This window comes from Nelumbo nucifera, chromosome 7, assembly GCF_055504915.1.
Source record: "Nelumbo nucifera cultivar China Antique chromosome 7, China Antique-T2T, whole genome shotgun sequence".
In the NCBI taxonomy this organism is placed as follows: Eukaryota; Viridiplantae; Streptophyta; class Magnoliopsida; order Proteales; family Nelumbonaceae; genus Nelumbo; species Nelumbo nucifera.
Window position 1 is genome coordinate 48,341,800 of NC_142655.1, and position 18,441 is coordinate 48,360,240.

The window sequence follows — 18,441 nt, forward strand, 5'->3', positions numbered from 1 at the left end:
GTGTGATGAATTGTTCAGAGGGGGAACCAGTTGCTCTAGTAGTCACATGCATAGTTGTCAAGGCGACGCCTAGGTGACAAGGGGCCCTTGGAGGCTCGCCTTGCCCAGTCGCGAAGCAGTTTTGTGCATAGGGTTATAAAATACTTTTATGTTTTTAATTTTTTGGCATTATAATTATAAAATAGACATTATTAAACTAGAATATTCATTAAATGTGTTTATATATTAATTTCTTTTTATTATTTTCTTATTTGTTAGGGTTTAATCAACACAAACATTGCTAACTATTGTATTGAACCCATGGTTCAAAGTATCGATACACCTCTGTGTATCGGCATAGGTGAATCGGAACTTATAGTGATACTCCCCCTATTTTTTTATTTCTATGGTTTTCAATTTCATATATATATATATATTATTTAAAAAAATGGGTCCCTGAAAACACCCGTAAACAGGTGTATCGAGACCCCAAAGATACAATACAATACACCTGATACAGGGCGTATCGTATCAAAATTTTGATCCTTGATTGAACCCTCAAAAATTTCAAAACTTGAACCAATAAGCAATGGAAGAACTTAAAATTTTGTCTAACCAAAATACATTTTCTTCTTCCACATCTTCTTCTTCTTCGATCTCTTCTTTTCTTCTTTCCTATAAAAACGTAGGGGTTCAGCCCCTATATTTTTTGAATTTTCTTTCCTTTGTTCTTTTTCTTCTCATAAGATGTTGATTTTCTAGACTTGAACATGAAATTTATAGTTCTCTTATGAAAATTATGAATAATTATTAAGGAAAGATGGTTATGGAACCTAGGGAACTACCCTAGGATATATGGTTTTACTTGAAAAAAATTCATTGCCTAGGCGCCCACCTAGGCAGCTAGGCGACAAGGCGCCCCCCTGTCGCCTAGCCTTGCCTTGGCGCCTTGAAAACTATGGTCACATGTTGGAATATCCATGGGAAGCCTAAATGGGCTTAGAATTAAGTAAAAAATCAGCATCTGATCAGAGTAAGAAGCTAGTTCAACAGAATCAGAAGAAATATAACTCAGCGAATGTGGCCTCTCAATGGACTTTGTTTGCTGAAATAGAGCTGTCGAATGAGAGGAGAAGAAGAAGAAGAAGATATGAGATGGGTGGCAGAAGTGTTCTCAGCCAGCCCTAATCTATTATATATAAGAACATTACATAATGTTACATAAATAGACCAGAATGCCCCTGATTAGTGATGGGACACCTAGTCAAAATAAACACTAAATAAGATTAGGCCCAATAACTAATGACTTAAGACCCAACAAAGATAAACATACAAATTAAGACAGCCGAACCAACACTCCCCCTCAAGCTAAGCATGGATGTCAATCATGTTTAGCTTGCCAAGTAAGTCCACGAATTTCATTGTAGCTAGCCCTTTAGTCAGAACATCTGCAATCTGCATCTCGGAGGGAGTATAAGGGATGCAGAGTTCTCCTGAGACAATTCTTTCTCTGACAAAGTGACGGTCTATCTCAATATGTTTCGTTCTATCATGTTGGACTGGGTTATTTGCAATGTTGATGGCAGCCTTGTTGTCACAGTACAACCTGAGAGGACACTCAATCTTAATTCCAAGTTCACCAAGCAGGATCTTAAGCCATAAAAGTTCAGCAACACCATGAGCCATAGCTCGATATTTGGCCTCTGCACTAGATCTAGCAACCACATTCTGTTTTTTACTCCTCCATGTAACTAAATTTCCTCCAACAAAGGTGCAGTACCCAAAAGTAGACTTCCTGTCCCCAACAGAGCCAGCCCAATCTGCATCAGTATATCCTTCAACTTCAATTTTACTGTTTTTCCTGAACAGAATCCCTTTCCCCGGGCAAGACTTCAAATATCTGAGGATCCTTTCCACAGCTTTCAGGTGAGGGATTTTAGGAGTGTGCATGAACTGACTGACAACATGTACAGCATAAGCAATGTCAGGGCGAGTGAGGGACAGGTAAATCAACTTCCCCACTAGCTTTTGGTATCTTTCCTTATCAAGGTAGTCCTCTCCTACTGACTCCTGTAGACCATGATTCTGTTCTATTGGAGTATCTGCTGGCCTACACCCCATCATGCCTGTCTCTTGAAGAAGATCAAGAATGTATTTCCACTGACATATATAGATGCCCTCTTTGGATCTTGCAACTTCAATCCCAAGAAAGTATCTCAGTTGGCCCAGGTCTTTGATCTCAAATTCAGCAGCCAAGACCTCCTTTAGTCTTTTAATCTCTTCCTGATCATCCCCTGTAATTACCATATCATCCACATAGACAATAAGTGCTGTAAGTTTGCCATTTCTCTTCCTTATGAATAGGGTATGATCTGCCCTACTTTGAGTGTAACCCCCTTTCTTCATGGCCCCACATAGCTTCTCAAACCAAGCTCGAGGGGACTGCTTAAGGCCGTATAGGGCTTTTTTCAGTCTACATACCTTCTTCCCAAACCCATAACCTGGTGGAGGATTCATGAACACCTCTTCATGCAGGTCGCCATTCAAGAAAGCATTCTTCATGTCCAACTAATGTAGCTCCCATGAGAAATTTGCAGCTAATGATAATAGAACTCGGATTGTGTTGAGTTTTGCCACCGGAGCAAAGGTTTCTTTGTAGTCAATCCCTTCTTTTTGAGTTAACCCTTTTGCTACCAATCTAGCCTTGTACCTTTCAATGGACCCGTCCTCCCTATGCTTCACAGTGAACACCCACTTGCATCCAACAGTGCCTTTCCCTTTTGGTAGATCCACTAATTCCCAAGTCCCTGCTTTCATCAAGGCCTTCATTTCTTCGTCCATAGCCTCTTTCCATTTTGGGTCAGATACTACCTCAGAATACCTGGTAGGAACATGCACAGAAGAGAGAGCAGACACAAAAGAACGATAACGAGGAGACAAATGTGAGTAAGACACAAAATCAGCAATGGGGTCTCTGATAGTACAAGAACGAGTAGACTTACGAAGGGCAATAAGAAGATCCAAGTCAGAGGAACTGATAGGATTACCTTGAGTTTCTGAGACAGGTTGATCCGAGTCCAATTGGTTGTTGTCATGAGTTAGAGGGCCCTTCTTCCTTCTGTTGTAGGTGATTCTGATATCTCTTTGCAGCCTATTGGAGTCTTCAGTAATATTTGCAACATCACTAGTAGTAGTTGGTACAATGGGAGCCTCACTAGATTCACCCGGGATACCACAACTTGGTGGATTAGGAGGAGAAGATGGAAGGCCTAAGGTAGAGAGAGGCACAAAGAATGGGGGAACAGAAGAATTCTCTTCCATCCCACTAGTCTCCCCTTGAAGAGGATTCTGGGAAGAATGAAATTAGGATTGAAATTCAAAGAATACCACATCCTTTGTGACATATTTTTTCTTGGTGACTGGATCATAACACTTGTATTCCTTCTGAGTAGGGGAGTACCCCAAAAAGATTCCCTTTGTAGCCCTAGGATCCAATTTGCTCTTCTTCGGATCCTTGACATGTATAAAGCATACACAACCAAAGACTCTCGGTGAAAGAGAAGTCAGGAAGATGAGGGCAAAGAACAGAGAAAGGAGTTTTCATCCCCAATACCTTGGATGGCATTCGATTTATCAGATATGATGCAATAAGGATTGCTTGAGACCAATAGTTTTTTGGAACTTTGTGTTGTAATAGTAAGGCTCGAGCAGTCTCCAATAGGTGCCTATTGTTGCGTTCAGCAACCCCATTCTGTTGGGGGGTACTAGCACAAGATGACTAATGAATCATTCCAGCATCCTCCATAAACAGATTCAAGGACCTTTCAAAGTATTCTGCAGCATTATCTGACCTGAATTGTTTGATCTTCGTGCCAAATTGTGTTTCAATCATTTTGCAAAATGTCATGGTTACCCATGGTATTTCTTCTCGTGCTTTTAATAAGTAGATCCATGTGCATCGAGAAAAGTGATCAATAAAACTGATAAAGTATCGAATGCCATCAACAGAAATAATGGGAGAGGGGCCCCAAACATCAGAGTGGACTAAGTCAAAAGGAGCTTGAATGTCATTACTCAAAGTTGGATAAACAGTTCTACATTGCTTTGATAGTTGACAGACTTCACAAACTAACTCTTGACTTGAAACACCTTTGAATAATTCTGGAAACAACACTTCCAGTGATGAAAACGGTAAATGACCTAGCCTAGCATGCCACAAATGTAACCTAGCTATTGACTCCACATTGGACTGACTACTAGTAGCCGATGTTTGTAAGGCCGAACTGATGTCTGCATCAAGGTAGTAGAGACCTCCACACTCATGACCGCTCCCAATCGTTCTCTTCGTCAATCTGTCCTGAAAGACACAATGAGTAGGGATAAAGGTTATGCTACAATTCAAATTTTTGGTAAGCTTTGAAACAGATAAGAGATTTGAAGAAAGATTGGGAACATGCAAGACAGATTTGATTGAGAGGTCCTTGCTTAGGTCAACCACTCCTTTCTCAGAGATGGTAGAGAGAGAACCATCAGCAACCCTCATTTTATCTTGGCCAGACATTAAATGATAGGAAGAAAATAGAGAAGACATGTGTGTCATGTGGTCAGTTGCACCAGAATCAATAATCCAAGAGGCAGGATCAGTAGTACTAGATGCACTAAAGGCAGAGACAATACCTGATTTGGCAAGGGAGGAGGATGGAAGAGAATTGGTCCTTAGACGGGCTAGGGCCCGGCTAAGTACCTCTACCTCATCGGTAGTAAAACCCAAGGACCCGGTTCCAGGGGAATTAGTGGTCTGTCCCATGGAAGAGGAAGTAACTGTGGATGAGTGTTTTGAACCATCATCACTTTGACCCGTAGCCAGATTCACACTTGCAGATTGACCCTTCTGATGCTTCTTATCTTTCCTCAATGCAGCTGGCTTCAGATGCGGATGGAGAACCCAACAGGTCTCTTTCACATGCCTTTCCCCTCCACAGTGGGTGCACTTCAGATGTCTCTTGTCAGAGTGCTTGTTTCCCCTTTGATTTGTAGAGATTAGGGCCGAATGTTCCACAGACTGTTCAACTAGTTTAGTTTGAGTATCAACCTGCATCTCTTTTCTTCTCACCTCTTCATTCCTCACAAGGTAGTAAACATGATGTAAGTCTGGCATTTCATCCCTTCCCAGAATTTGGGACCTTATGCTCTCACATATAGGATCTAGGCCAGCTAGAAACTTAAATGCTCTACCCTCTTCAACTTGTTTGTCATGCTTTTCCTTGTCTCTGGCATTCTCCCAATCAATAATAAGGTGGTGATCTAACTCTTCCCATAGTCTTTCTAGTGTAGCAAAATATGTTGCAACACTCATATCTCCTTGCCTCAAGGCAGCAATGTCTTGATTCAGTCTGTAAATTCTGGCATTATTCTTTTTCTACCCATAGGTTTTAGAAACTTTTTCCCATATCTTGACAGCCGTGGAGAAATGTTGAACAGTCCTAGCTACTCTTGGAGTCATTGAGGCAAGTAGCCAGGACATAACTGTGGCATTCTCCTTGCGCCAAGTTGCATATTCAGCACTCCCCACTTCGGGTTCCTTCTTCTGCCCGTCCAAGTAACCAGTGAGTTCCCGGGATGTGATGAAAAGCATGGCTGAGACAGACAATTCTCTAAAGTTGTACTCATCCAACAACACACTTGTGATCTTTAGGCTGTGCAGATTTGGATTCTCCAAATTAGGAGATCTCCCACAAGCCCTAACATCTCTAGAAGACACTTCCCTGGATATGGAAGACATCTTCTCTTACTCGTAAATGTCAAGACTGTAAACACAATATATAGTGAACTGTTTCACACTTACGGAACTTGCTGCACTGTAAACTCAGTCCTGAGAACCCGACACAGAGCTGAAACACCGAGTACTGCACTGCACACTATGCCCTAATTACTGCTGTCACAGATTATAATCTGTTGTGCTACCTTCTGCTGTGTTCTAATCACTGCTGCCGCAGCCTGCAACTTGCTGTGTTGGCTTCTCCTGTGTGCTAAGCACTGCTATCGCAGGTTATAACCTCACCCACGAACAGTTCTAGGACTGCTGAGATTAGTCCTTCCGCCTAGATCTGTTCTACACAGATCTATCTTAGCCGAATGGCTACAGTCTGCTGTACTGCGTCTATTAGGGCATCAGCCTCTGGGTCTAACTTCCCTTGGGCCCTACAACCAAGGGAAACCCTAGATGTAGGTCCAGCTGTGTTCTACGACCAACCCTAGGGTTTCTTTGCAGCAACCAAAAAAAAAGAAGTGAAAGAGTTAACTGCGAGTAGAAGAAGAGGCGGCTGCTGTAACCAGTCGAAAGATTAGCGCTCTGATACCATGTTTGCTGAAATAGAGCTGTCGAATGAGAGGAGAAGAAGAAGAAGAAGATATGAGATGGGCGGCAGAAGTGTTCTCAGCCAGCCCTAATCTATTATATATAAGAACATTACATAATGTTACATAAATAGACCAGAATGCCCTTGATTAGTGATGGGACACCTAGTCAAAATAAACACTAAATAAGATTAGGCCCAGTAACTAAGGCCCAATAACTAATGACTTAAGACCCAACAAAGATAAACATACAAATTAAGACAGCCGAACCAACAGACTTGTCCCACAATATCTCTGGAATGACCCTCTGGTTTTGATCCTAAGGAAGCAATTATCAATTTTTTTTATAACCACTTGGAGTTATAAGGTAAAACACATCGTCAAGTGGATTCTGACCCTTGTCTTACCTCCTTTGCGTCTACATCAGGTAACTCTACGACTGCCTTCCATGTGTCATCTCATACATCTAAATCCCCTTGGATAGTTGACTTCGGAGCTTCAAATCATAAGACTGGTATGTCAAATTTGTTTCAAGCATATAGCCTCCTCTCTGGGAGAGATAAGTTAAGATTGGTTGATGGTTTATTCTCTATCACCAGTCAAGGAATTATCTCCCTTCCCTTTTGCCTTACCCTCTCTAATGTGTTGCATGCCCCAATATTGCCTATCAATTCACTTTCCATCGATAGCATTACTCACTTTTTAACTTGTTTAGTAACCATTTTTTCCTTCTAATTGTGTGATCTAGGATTTGACGTCTGGGAGGACGATTGCTAGAGGAAGTATAGTGGATGGTCTATGTGTTGGAGAATAAAGCTAGTTTTGTAGCTATAGATTCTTTGAGTCCATCTAGTGAGAGTCAAGCCTACTTATGGCATAGTCATCTTGGTCATCTTTCTTTTGAGTCATTAAAGGTTGTTTTTCTAGGCTTATTTAAGCCTTTGTCATTAAATGAATTGTAGTGTCAGATGTGTCAATTGAGTAAACATTGTAGATGTTCTTTTCCATTAAGTAAAATTTCATACTAGTGCTATGATCCTGCTTTCTGCAAGTACTATTATGTCTCCATGGATGTATCTTTTTTTGAGAGTGAACATTTTTTCCCTATTTCTCCTAATGGGAGAGTAGGGTTGAGGAGAAACATACTCAAGTTCAACTACCTCCTCTTCCTTCTCTTCCTAATCCCTATCCATTCCATCTTTTCTCCGTCACCACAAGGACCAACAGAGTTCAAAAGTGGTAGAACTTGGAACTATGTTGCCAACCTCATCAGACTCTCCTTTTGCTATTGATGATCTTGGTGTTCCTATTGCTAAGAGAAAGGGTGTTAGATCTTATACTACTAATCATCTTATCTCACACTTTGTATCTTATGATCATATTTGACCTTTATATCATGCTTTTCTGTCTTCCATGGATAAAATTTCTATTCCTAAGGATGTGGTAGAAGCTTTATCCATACCTGAATGGGTAGGTGCAATGAAGGAAGAAATTAATGCCGTGCACAAGAAAGGCACTTCGGAGTCTTCTTAAAGGAAGAGAACTAGTGGGATGTAAGTGGGTGTTCACAGTGAAGCATAGGGATAATGATACCAGTACAAGAAACTAAACTGGAATCTTTTGACATGTCCTTAAAGAATGAGATTTGGAGTTCAGGGAATGGAGAATGGGCAGAAGTGAATGTGGAGGGTCTCTCGGGAGGATTAGTGGTGTTATGGGATACTAGAAGTATCAGAAGTTTGGGGATTAAAAGATAGAGATATTCCATTTCAATCTGTTTTTAGATGGTGAATGGGTGTTGGCAATGGGGACTAACAAACGTTTATGGTCCAAATGTAGAAGGGTGGAAATGTGGGAGGAGTTGGAAGTAGCTAGAGGGGAGTGGGAAGGTCCATGGTGCCTGGGGGGAGACTTCAATATAGTCAGAAGAGTAGGGGAAATGAAAGGGGGGAGGGATGAAAGCAAAAGTGCAGGAATGAGAAGGTTTGGGGATTTTATTAAGAAGGCTGGATAGATTTCTGTTTTTTGGAGATTGGTTGGCTCACATAGGTGAAGTGATCCAAGAAGCCTCTCTATATACTATTTCGGACCATAAACCAGTATTGCTGAAGAGATTGGCAGTGTTTTCAGGGCCAAGTCTATTTAAATTTGAGAATGTGGATGGATCATCCAGATCTCATGTACTGGGTGAAAGAAAAATGGATAGGTTTCCTAGTTGAAGGATCAACAGGTTTGACATTGATCAGAAAGTTACAGCTTTTGAAGGGGGAGTTAAAAGAGATGGAATGAGTCAGTTTTTGGAAATGTGAGGGAGAGAAAAAAGAGAGATTTTGGAGAAAATGGCCAATTTTGACAGGATGGAAGGGGGGGGCATCTATCTATAGAAGAAAGAGCAGAGAAAGAGAGTTTGGAGTTGGAGTTTAACCATCTGATTCATAGAGAAGAGGTAAGTTGGAGAGAAAAGTCCAGATTGACTTGGTTAAAAGCAGGGGACAAAAATACAGCATTTTTTCATGCATATGCTAGTGCAAGGAGGAGAAGAAATTTAATCTCAAAAATCTAGGTAGAGGGGGAGGTAGTGGAGGAGTGGTCCAGATTCAGGAGAAGGTAGTGGATTTCTATAAGAAGCTGTACACTTCAAGAATATGGAATTGGATGTGGTTAGGGGAGCTGGTTCCTGAGAAACTAAGTGAAACTTCAGCCACCTGGTTTGAAAGTGATTTCAGTCTGGAGGAAATCAGTGAAGCATTAAAAGACATAAATGGAGACAAAGCCCCGGGGTCTGATGGCTTCAACTTTACCTTTATAAAGTATTGCTGGAACATTTTGGAAGGAGACTTTAAAATGATGTTGCAGGAATTTCATAAAGGAGTTTTGGAGAAATCAGTAAATGTTACCTTCAAATCTTTAATCCCAAAAAAGGAAGGAGTAGTGAATTTGAAGGATTTTAGACCAATAAGTCTAATTAGTAGCTCATGTAAGCTGTTGGCTAAAGTCTTACCAAAAAGGTTGAGAAAATTCTTGCATGAGGTGGTAGGGGAATCACAAATGGCTTTCATGGAAGGTAGACAGGTTCTAGATGAAGTTTTAGTGGCAAGCGAATGCATTGATGCGAGATTAAGAAGCGGGAGACCAGGCTTGGTTTGTAGGATAGACATTGAGAAAGTGTATGATCATGTTGAATGGGGTTTTATGGAGGAAGCTCAGAGGTTAATGGGGTTTGGAGAAAGATGGAGATCTTGGATGTATGCTTGCATGTCCACAATATCATTCTCAATCCTTCTGAATGGCATCTCATTGGAGGTCTTTCAAGCTTCTAGAGGTTTGGGGCAGGGAGATCCAATATCACCTATGCTTTTTGTTTTGGCTATGGAGATTCTGAATTAACTGTTATGGAGTAGTGGGCAGAGGGGTTTAATTGAGGGATTTAAGACAGGAAGGGATGGCCCTTGCATATCTCATCTGTAGTATGCAGATGACACTTTGATTTTCCTGGATGTGTCAGTGGAACAAGTTTTAAATTTAAGGGCGATTCTGGAAAATTTTGAGCTTGCATATCTCATCCGTAGTATGCAGATGACACTTTGATTTTCCTGGATGCGTTGGTGGAACAAGTTTTAAATTTAAGGGCGATTCTGGCAAATTTTGAGCTGTTATAAGGTCTGAAGGTTAATCTCGCAAAAAGTGTGGTGATTGGAGTGGGAGCAGTTGAGGAGGAAGTGTTGTTGGACTATGCAGTCTATGCTAATGCTTTTGAGTGCAGAATTGGAAAGCTTCCGTTCACATATTTGGGCATGCCAATAGGCGTGGCTTCAAATTCTGGTGCCTTATGGAGACCAATAGTGGAGAGAGTAAAAAGAAGATTGGATGGGTGGAAGTCAAAGTATCTCTCATTGGCAAGGAGGATAACTTTAGTTAAAAGTGTCCTCTCTAGTCTTCCAACTTATTACTTGTCCTTGCTGAAAATTCCATCTTAGGTAGTTGAAAGAATAGAAAAGATACAAGGGGATTTCCTTTGGGAGGGGTTAGGAAGGGGGCAGGGGGGGGGGGAATTCCATTTGGTGAGATGGGATAAGGTATGCAGACCAAAGAAAGAGGGAGGGCTAGGGATTAGAAGGTCAAGAGTTTTCAACAGGGCTTTATTGCAGAAATGGTTATGGAGGTTTGAGTTAGGAAGAGAGGAGAAATCCTTGTGGAAGAGGGTGGTGGTGGGGAAATATGGGGTGGTAAGGTTGTGTTGGGAACCTAGAGAAGTATCATTGTATGGGGTGAATGTATGGATGGGGATAATGAGTTTTAATGAGGAATTCAGAAGCCTAGTAAGCTTCACAACAGGAGATGGTTCAAGAATCAGGTTTTGGGAGGATGATTGGAGTGGGGTAGGCAAGTTGATGGAGTTATGCCCAAGGTTGTATAAGCTGGCTGAGGCTGAAACTACTATTAGTAGCTGCTATGATAGAAGGGGAGATCAGTTGATATGGAGTCCAAAATTCAGACGGACTCTGCTGGATAGAGAGGTGGAGTGCATAAATTTGTTGGGAAAATTAAATGACGTGAAGATTTCTCCTCAGAGGGATGAACTCTGGTGGAAGGAGTGCTCAAATGGCAAATTTTCAGTGAAGTCATGTTATCTAGAACTTTGCAGAAATAGTTTGAATCCAATCCAGTCAGAGGGAGTATGGGGAAATCCAGTTCACCCAAGGGTAGATGCATTTGCCTGGCTGCTGCCTATGGACATTATTCTAACAATGAATCATCTAAAATCAAGAGGCTTCATGATGCAGGAGCTGAAGAGTCAAAATTGGAATTTTATGAAATTTTATGTATTTTTGTATTTTTGGACAGTAGGGGTACTTTTTTCAATTAGCAATTTCCTGTGGGGTCCAATGATAGGGTTTAATTTGTCTAGTTATAGTTTGTTTATGTTTAAAATTTTAGAGTCATTGCATATGTAGGATTAGAGTTATTGAGTCTTCTTTGAATTGAAATAGGATATGACAGCTTAGTTTGAGTCCTACTAGGATTGTCGAGTCTTATAGTTTGACTCCTAAGACTATTATGTGTCTAACAGTTTGACTCCTAGGATTAATGGATTATTATGAGTTTAGAGTCTATAAATATGTATGGACGTTTTACACAAAGGCAATGAATCATATTGAGTTTTCTTCAGCTTATGCTAGCTATGGTGAGTGATTCCCATGCCCTAGAGTGATTCTAGGCACCCTATGAGTGATTCCAGGTATTTTCTCTCTTCTTTCTCTACCTATTTTCTCTTTTATTCCTTCAAGAAGCTATTACATCCATCAACAACCATAAAACTCTGATCAATAAGATCATTCAACATTCTCTAAGGACTAGAACTGAGCTAGTCCTATATTAGTTTGGTAGCAAAGCTAATGTTTTATTCACTATGTTCGCACAAAGTGATCGATTCTATAGGCCCAGGGTATCTTCTAGACAATCTTACAGATCGAGAATCAATGATGATTGGGTTTTTAAGCCATATGAAGGATCTTTGGTTGACTTATTTGAGAAGATGGTGGAAGAAAACAGATCTAATAATGCTGGCTACGGGATCAAGGTTTTCAAACATGTTAGAAGAGAAAGGAAACACCAGATTTCAAAGGAGATGATGATCCACAAGCATTCTTTGATTGGGTTGCTGAACTAGAAGAATATTTTGATTGGCATGATATTCTTGACAAACAAATGATTAGATTTGCGTGCATGAAGCTGACAGGTCATGCTAAAGTATGGTTCTTGAGCAACGACTAGAAAATAGAGGCGATGATTCAATTAGTACATGGGCAGAGATGAAGAGGTGTTTGCAAGAAAAGTACATCTCAGTAGACTTCCATGATGATCTATAAATGGAGCCGACTAATTTTGAGCAAAAGAAGAAGCAACAGGTTACAACAAAGAACTTGAATCAAGGGGAAGAAGGTACAATGTTGAAAAGTAAGTAGATGATTCCTTGAATGTTGATGTTTATCCTAGAGCTGAAGTTGAAGATGAAACTAAAGAAGAAGAATTTCAAGCTATAGAAGTTGTAGATATTAAAACTCAAGATGGTGCAGGCCAAGAAAAAATAGAAATTGCTAGAATTTCCAACACCCATGATAAACTTGAAGTTAATGATCAAGAAGAAATAGAAGTGGAGAAAGTTAAAGAAATTCAGGTGCAAGATACAAATATGCTGATTGTAGTAGATCCTATTAAGGAAGTAAGTTACTTTACGACCTGACATGGCACAAGTTCCATCGACAGCCCATAATGGAAGAAGTCCTAGAGTTTGTTGAAAAACCAAGGTTAGCAGAACACATAGAGATGGTGATTCCTAAGCTAGAGATTGAAGGAAAAGTTCCAAATGTTGTAGTTGAGATTTCGGATAAGTGAGGGGAAGATTCATCACAATGGCAAGTTGATGATTTAAGTGGTCATGAAGCCAATGTAATTGATAATTTAACAAAGATGGTTATGGAACGCAGTGTTTCAGAAATGCATTTCTTTCAAGATCCTTTTCCAGTTTTGTGTGTGGCCTCTACTCTACAGTCCAAGCATGTAGCTGTGGGAAGTTCTACATTTGTCATTGGGGCATACCAACTTTTCATCCTCAAGTTCTTTAAAACTCAAGATCGAGTTTTTTTGAACCAGGGGAGAATGATGCAGGAGTCGAAGAGTCAAAATTGGAATTTTATGAATTTTTATGTATTTTTGTATTTTTGGACAGTAGGGGTACTTTTGCCAATTTGCAATTTTCTATGGGATCCAATGATAGTTAAAGTTTGTTTATGTTTAAAATTTCAGTCATTGCATAAGTAGGATTAGAGTTATTGAGTCTTCTTTGAATTGAAATAGGATATGACAGCTTAGTTTGAGTCATACTAGGATTATTGAGTCTAACAGTTTGACTCCTAAGACTATTATGAGTCTAACAATTTGACTTCTAGGATTATTATGAGTTTAGAGTCTATAAATATGTATGGACGTTTTACACAAAGGCAATGAATTATATTGAGTTTTCTTCAGCTTATGTATGGTGGGTGATTCCCATGCCCTAGAGTGATTCTAGACACCCTGTGAGTGATTCTAGGTATTTTCTCTCTTCTTTCTCTCCCTATTTTCTTTTTCATTCCTTCATGAAGCCACTACAGCCATCAACAGCCATAAAACTCTGATCAAGAAGATCATTCAACCTTCTCTAAGGACTAGAACTGAGCTTGTCATACATCACTTCAGCATGGAGAATGGGTGTTATCTGTGTGAGGAACAAGAAGAGAATGTCACACATTTGTTTATCAGATGCAAGTATTCTGATTACCTATGGAGACTATTCGCCAAGATGTTTGGGGCACCTGACTTTATGCCAAATTCTGCCTCAGAAATCTTTTCGAGCTGCATACTCTTTGCAATATGTTGGAACATGTGGAAGGAGAGGAATAGAAGAATCTTTGAAGCCGAACTCTATAATATGGATAGGACTGTGGCTGCTGTCAGCAAGTCGGTTGTTGAATGGGTTATGGTTCATCCAGAATTCAGACATATTGATAGAAGGGACTCGGGGGAAAATTTAGGGGAAGTGCTGGAATTTCAGATCTGTAATTTTGGAAATGTGTATTGAGTTTGAGCTCTGTATTCTTGATTGTAAAGGGTGATGACTCGTCACCCTCTGCTTGTATTTTCTTTTATTTTAATAATTTCTTTTACCTATAATAAAATAGGGCTAATGGTACAGTAGAAAGGTACAAAGCCAGACTAGTTGCAAAAGAGTTTACATAGGTGTATGGAGTGGATTATGCAAAGACCTTTGCCCTAGTAGTGAAGATGAATTCTATTCAAATTCTCCTTTCATTGGCAGCTAATTTTGATTGGGAAATTCATCAACTAGACATAAAAAATGCATTCTTGAATGGTGATCTAGAGGAGGAGGTCTACATAACTCAGCATCTAGGTTTTTGTGCTAAAGGTAATGAGCAGAAGGTGTGCATGTTAAAAGAATCGTTATATGGATTGAAGTAGTCCCCTTGGGACTGGTTTAGTAACTTTCACTTGGTTGTACAATAGATGGGGTGTAAACAATGTCAGTCAGCTCATACATTTTTTGTAAAGAAAGGTGAAGGAAAAGTTGTAGCTCTAATAGTGTATGTTGATGGTGGTCATAGGAGATTGGAAAGCTAAAATTACAAAAGTTGAAATTCTTAACCACTCAGTTCAAGGTGAAAGATCTAGGTCCCTTACATTCTTTCCTTGGAATTGAAGTTTCTTGCTCTTAAAAGGGCATCTTTATTTCTCAAAGGAAATACGTCCTAGATCTATTAGAGCACATAAGCAAGTTAGGAGTGAAGCCAATTGATTCGCCCATTGAAGAAGTTCTATAGACTTGTAGGGAAACTCTTTTATCTATCCATGACCAGACCTAGCACTGCTTATGTTGTGGGTGTCCTCAATCAGTTCATGCATAACCCCAAGACTACCCACTTTGAAGCTATAGAAATGATTCTTAGATACCTCAATAAGTTCCCAAGGGCTGGTTTGTTATTCCAAAGGCATGGGCATTTGAAAGTTGAAGTGTACACAAATGTTGATTGGGCAGGGGTAGTTGATGACCAAAAATCTACCATTGCATATTGTACTTTTGTGGGAAGAAACTTGGTCACCGGGAGAAGTAGAATACAGAGCTATGTGTCATGGAGTTGCTGAAATCATATGGATAAAGAACCTATGGGTAAAGAACCTATTAGGTGAACCAAGCTTTGTAGTTAACGGTCCTATGTCACTCTATTGTGAGAACAAAACTGCTATTAACATTGTAGCCAACCCAATCCTCCATGACAGAACAAAACATATTTAAGTGGACAAGCATTTTATTAGGAAAAAACATGCGAGTGAAGAAGTATGCACTCCCTATGTCAGCTCAAAGAACAACTTGTAGATATCTTCACCAAGGGCATCCATCACTTGCAGCACAATAATTTGTGTGACAAGTTGGGCATGATTGACATCTATGTCCCAACCTGAGGGGGAGTGTTAGAATAGCTAGTTTCTATACTTAGAATAACTAGTTTTTGTACTGTAAGTGCCCTATATATACTACTAGAATTTGGCACCACCAGAACTGATTTCACCTCTCAACCTTTTCTCTTCTCCCTTCTCTCTTCTCTCTCTCCTTTCTTCTTCCATATTTCTATTATTTTTTACTGCTAATAGATGATAATGTCTTCTATTAAGAAGGATGAGAGAGCAAAACTAGCAAAAAGGGGGTTTTGTGAAAGCACCAGCTCACTCGCTTCACTTGCTGGTTAGAGCAGAGAACAAAACCCCTTTATTGCTAGTATTGTTCTCATCTAAAAGACATTTTATCAAACTACATTTTAATTACTAATCCTAAAACATAATGAAAATGCAACTGAATTCACAAAACCAGCCACCTGTATACACAGGCCAAAAATTTAGGACCCTCAAATGAATTTATCTAGGCTTGTCTCAAGGGATTTTGTATGGAGGTCAATGGCCGATCTCAGAGAAATATAAATGCAAGATGTTTAGCATCACATTATTTACCTATAGTAATGCAATATGGAGAAAAATAAACAAATTAAAAGTTTTGCATGCTTGAATTGTTGAGTGCTTAGATATGTGTTATATGTTATGTTTGATTCTATTTTCTACATTTTCACTTTGACTTCGTTTTACATGTTATGTCTATGTATTTCAACTTGAGACAATAGGACTTTTCATACATTTTGTTTCTTTTAAAGTAAAATTTAAATTTCTTTTTTGAATTATTATTTTTAATTTTGTTTTAAATTTTTTTATTTTCTTTTTTTAAATTTTGCACCTTCCTACAAAAATGTTTGTGCCTCGGGTGCAAAAAGTCCCTTGTATTTTTTTTGCACCTTGCACTTTTAAAACAGTGTTTTATGGCATTGCATATCTAATTAAACTGTGACTACTTTCCTATCAGTCCCTAGGTGGGTGCAATCGATGCCAAATGATCAATATTGATCATCATACTGGAAAAGCCCAAAGGTCAAAAGAACCGTTGGCAACTTTAGCATCATTCAGGAGATTGAAGGTCAGTCAATATTTTTGCATGGTCGTAGCACTGAACTATTTTATGATTTTAAATTAGAGATTTTCTCTCTGGCATTGCGCTCTTCTTTATCATCCATGTTTGTGTAAAGTCGGTCAATTTATCAGAATTCTTGTCTGGAATTAGGGAAAGATTACTTTTGGGATCCTGCTGAGGTACGAGAAAAGTGAGATGGTAGGAAGCATTGAGGATTCAACGTCTTTGCTTCAAGTGGGTGAAAGAGTGTATCCAGTATCCAATCAGTTGTAAGGATACCTTGGAAAAAAGGCTTCACTACAGCATGAAAATAGGGTTGAAGGGTGGGGCAGACTGTGTGGGGTCGGGATGATGGGGAAAGGTTCTGCAGTCACATCTACCTTTCCTCTATGGAACTGACAAAACATATAAAAGTTAACAGAAGGGTAAAAAAAGAAAATATATAAACAAAGGAAAAGAGAAAAGGAGATTAAATTCTTTATACCAAATTAAGAACATTGTAACTGCATGAGATGAGCTCTAGACTGAATGAAGACTGAGGTTGTCAACATGTAATCATGTATAATGTATACTTGAAGCTTGTATGTTTATTACTCACCAAATAGAATTTTGTATATTATTGGTTACCAAATAAAAGTTTGTATTTTACAGCAATTTGAATTAGGAATCGTCTTGAGGGGAACTAATTCCAGGTTATGCCAATCTTAGCACAAATAGTCTCGATCCAGTCCTTTTTTAGTTTTGCAAAATTGCCTTGCAATATTGACTTCAGGACTTTGTACCAGACTACCAGCTCATTTGCCAAGCAACGATCAACCTAGGAGTTAAGGACCTCTGTAGGTGTAAGTAGGACTTTGTACCAGACTACCAGCTCATTTGCCAAGCAACGATCAACCTAGGAGTTAAGGACCTCTGTAGGTGTAAGTAGGACTTTGTACCAGACTACCAGCTCATTTGCCAAGCAACGATCAACCTAGGAGTTAAGGACCTCTGTAGGTGTAAGTTTGCTTGCCGGCATAAACTTCATGGACCATGGTCCAATTAATTTGGTTTCAGGTTTTAAGATTTTAACCAGAGATGGCTTAGGAAGGGTGCTAATGACTGAAAATAGGCTTTCCTCCTAACTTCTTAATATTTGGTATATCAGTGAGTTCATAAACTGATACGTATTGGTTGATATGCACACGCTGTGTTGTGATATTTTGACCCCTGTAAATGGCTACTTGACCAACTAAGACAAATTGCACTTACCCTACTAATGTTCCAAGGTCAAATTGATCCTACGAATGTGAAGAATTCCCTTTCTAAGCAAGCCTCATAATTGAGAAGCTCGAGCAGTACAAGTATGGAACAATTGAATACAAGCAAAGCTTAGATTTTATCATGATCTATGCATGTTAAATTTGATGTTCTAACTGCTAACTGTAGCCAGAAGACATGTAACCTGCAAATGTTTGTTGGAGAAGGAAGTAACTAATTGAAGAAGGGATGGTTGTATGAATAAAAGTGATTGGGACCTCCTATATATTGGTTTGTGGAAGTCATGCAGGCTGCTGCAAGTTCTTCCTCACTACAAAGGAGTTTCCTTCTTTCCTTGAAAACGAGGAAGCTCTCATATATTGGTTGATCCCTGTGGAACCACCTACTCAATCTGCTGGAAATCTATTCAAGGAGATTTCCTAATTCCTTGATGCGATCTGCATGTTTGGAGATGCTTGTCATAGTGCCCATCTGGTAGGGCTTTTAGATGGAAGCTTCTGGCCTCATGTAGTGGACCTCACCCAGACAGCCCATAAGCTATTTGTGGTCAAAACCCCAGAAAGCCCGAAATGGGCAGAGTTCCATCGGAACTTCTTTTAGTGGCTTCTCCAAAGATCTCAGTGAAAGCAGCTCGATCAAAGTTTTAGCCCTCCCAAATGGGCTCTTAAGTCTTAACAGTCATTGCTGGGTCGGTGAAGAATAAAAGGATGATCTCTTCAAGCAATGCCAACCTGCCCATATATGGGTTTGGTAATGCTTAGTGTTGGAAGTTGAAA

At 39.6% G+C, this 18,441-nt stretch overlaps 1 protein-coding gene across 5 annotated transcripts in view; it reads left to right on the top strand.

The window, feature by feature from the left end:
* The window catches only part of ABA3 (molybdenum cofactor sulfurase (LOS5) (ABA3)), a 103,155-nt gene extending 86,087 nt beyond the window's left edge, over positions 1-17,068 (top strand). For all 5 annotated transcript variants that reach the window (XM_010273962.3, XM_010273963.3, XM_010273960.3 and 2 more), the window contains 2 exons: positions 16,301-16,411; positions 16,556-17,068. In XM_010273962.3, the coding sequence (XP_010272264.1) occupies positions 16,301-16,411; positions 16,556-16,678 (234 nt within the window). In that variant the 3' untranslated portion in view covers positions 16,679-17,068. The remainder of the gene's footprint in view (positions 1-16,300; positions 16,412-16,555) is intronic.
* The last annotated feature ends 1,373 nt before the right edge of the window (positions 17,069-18,441 follow it).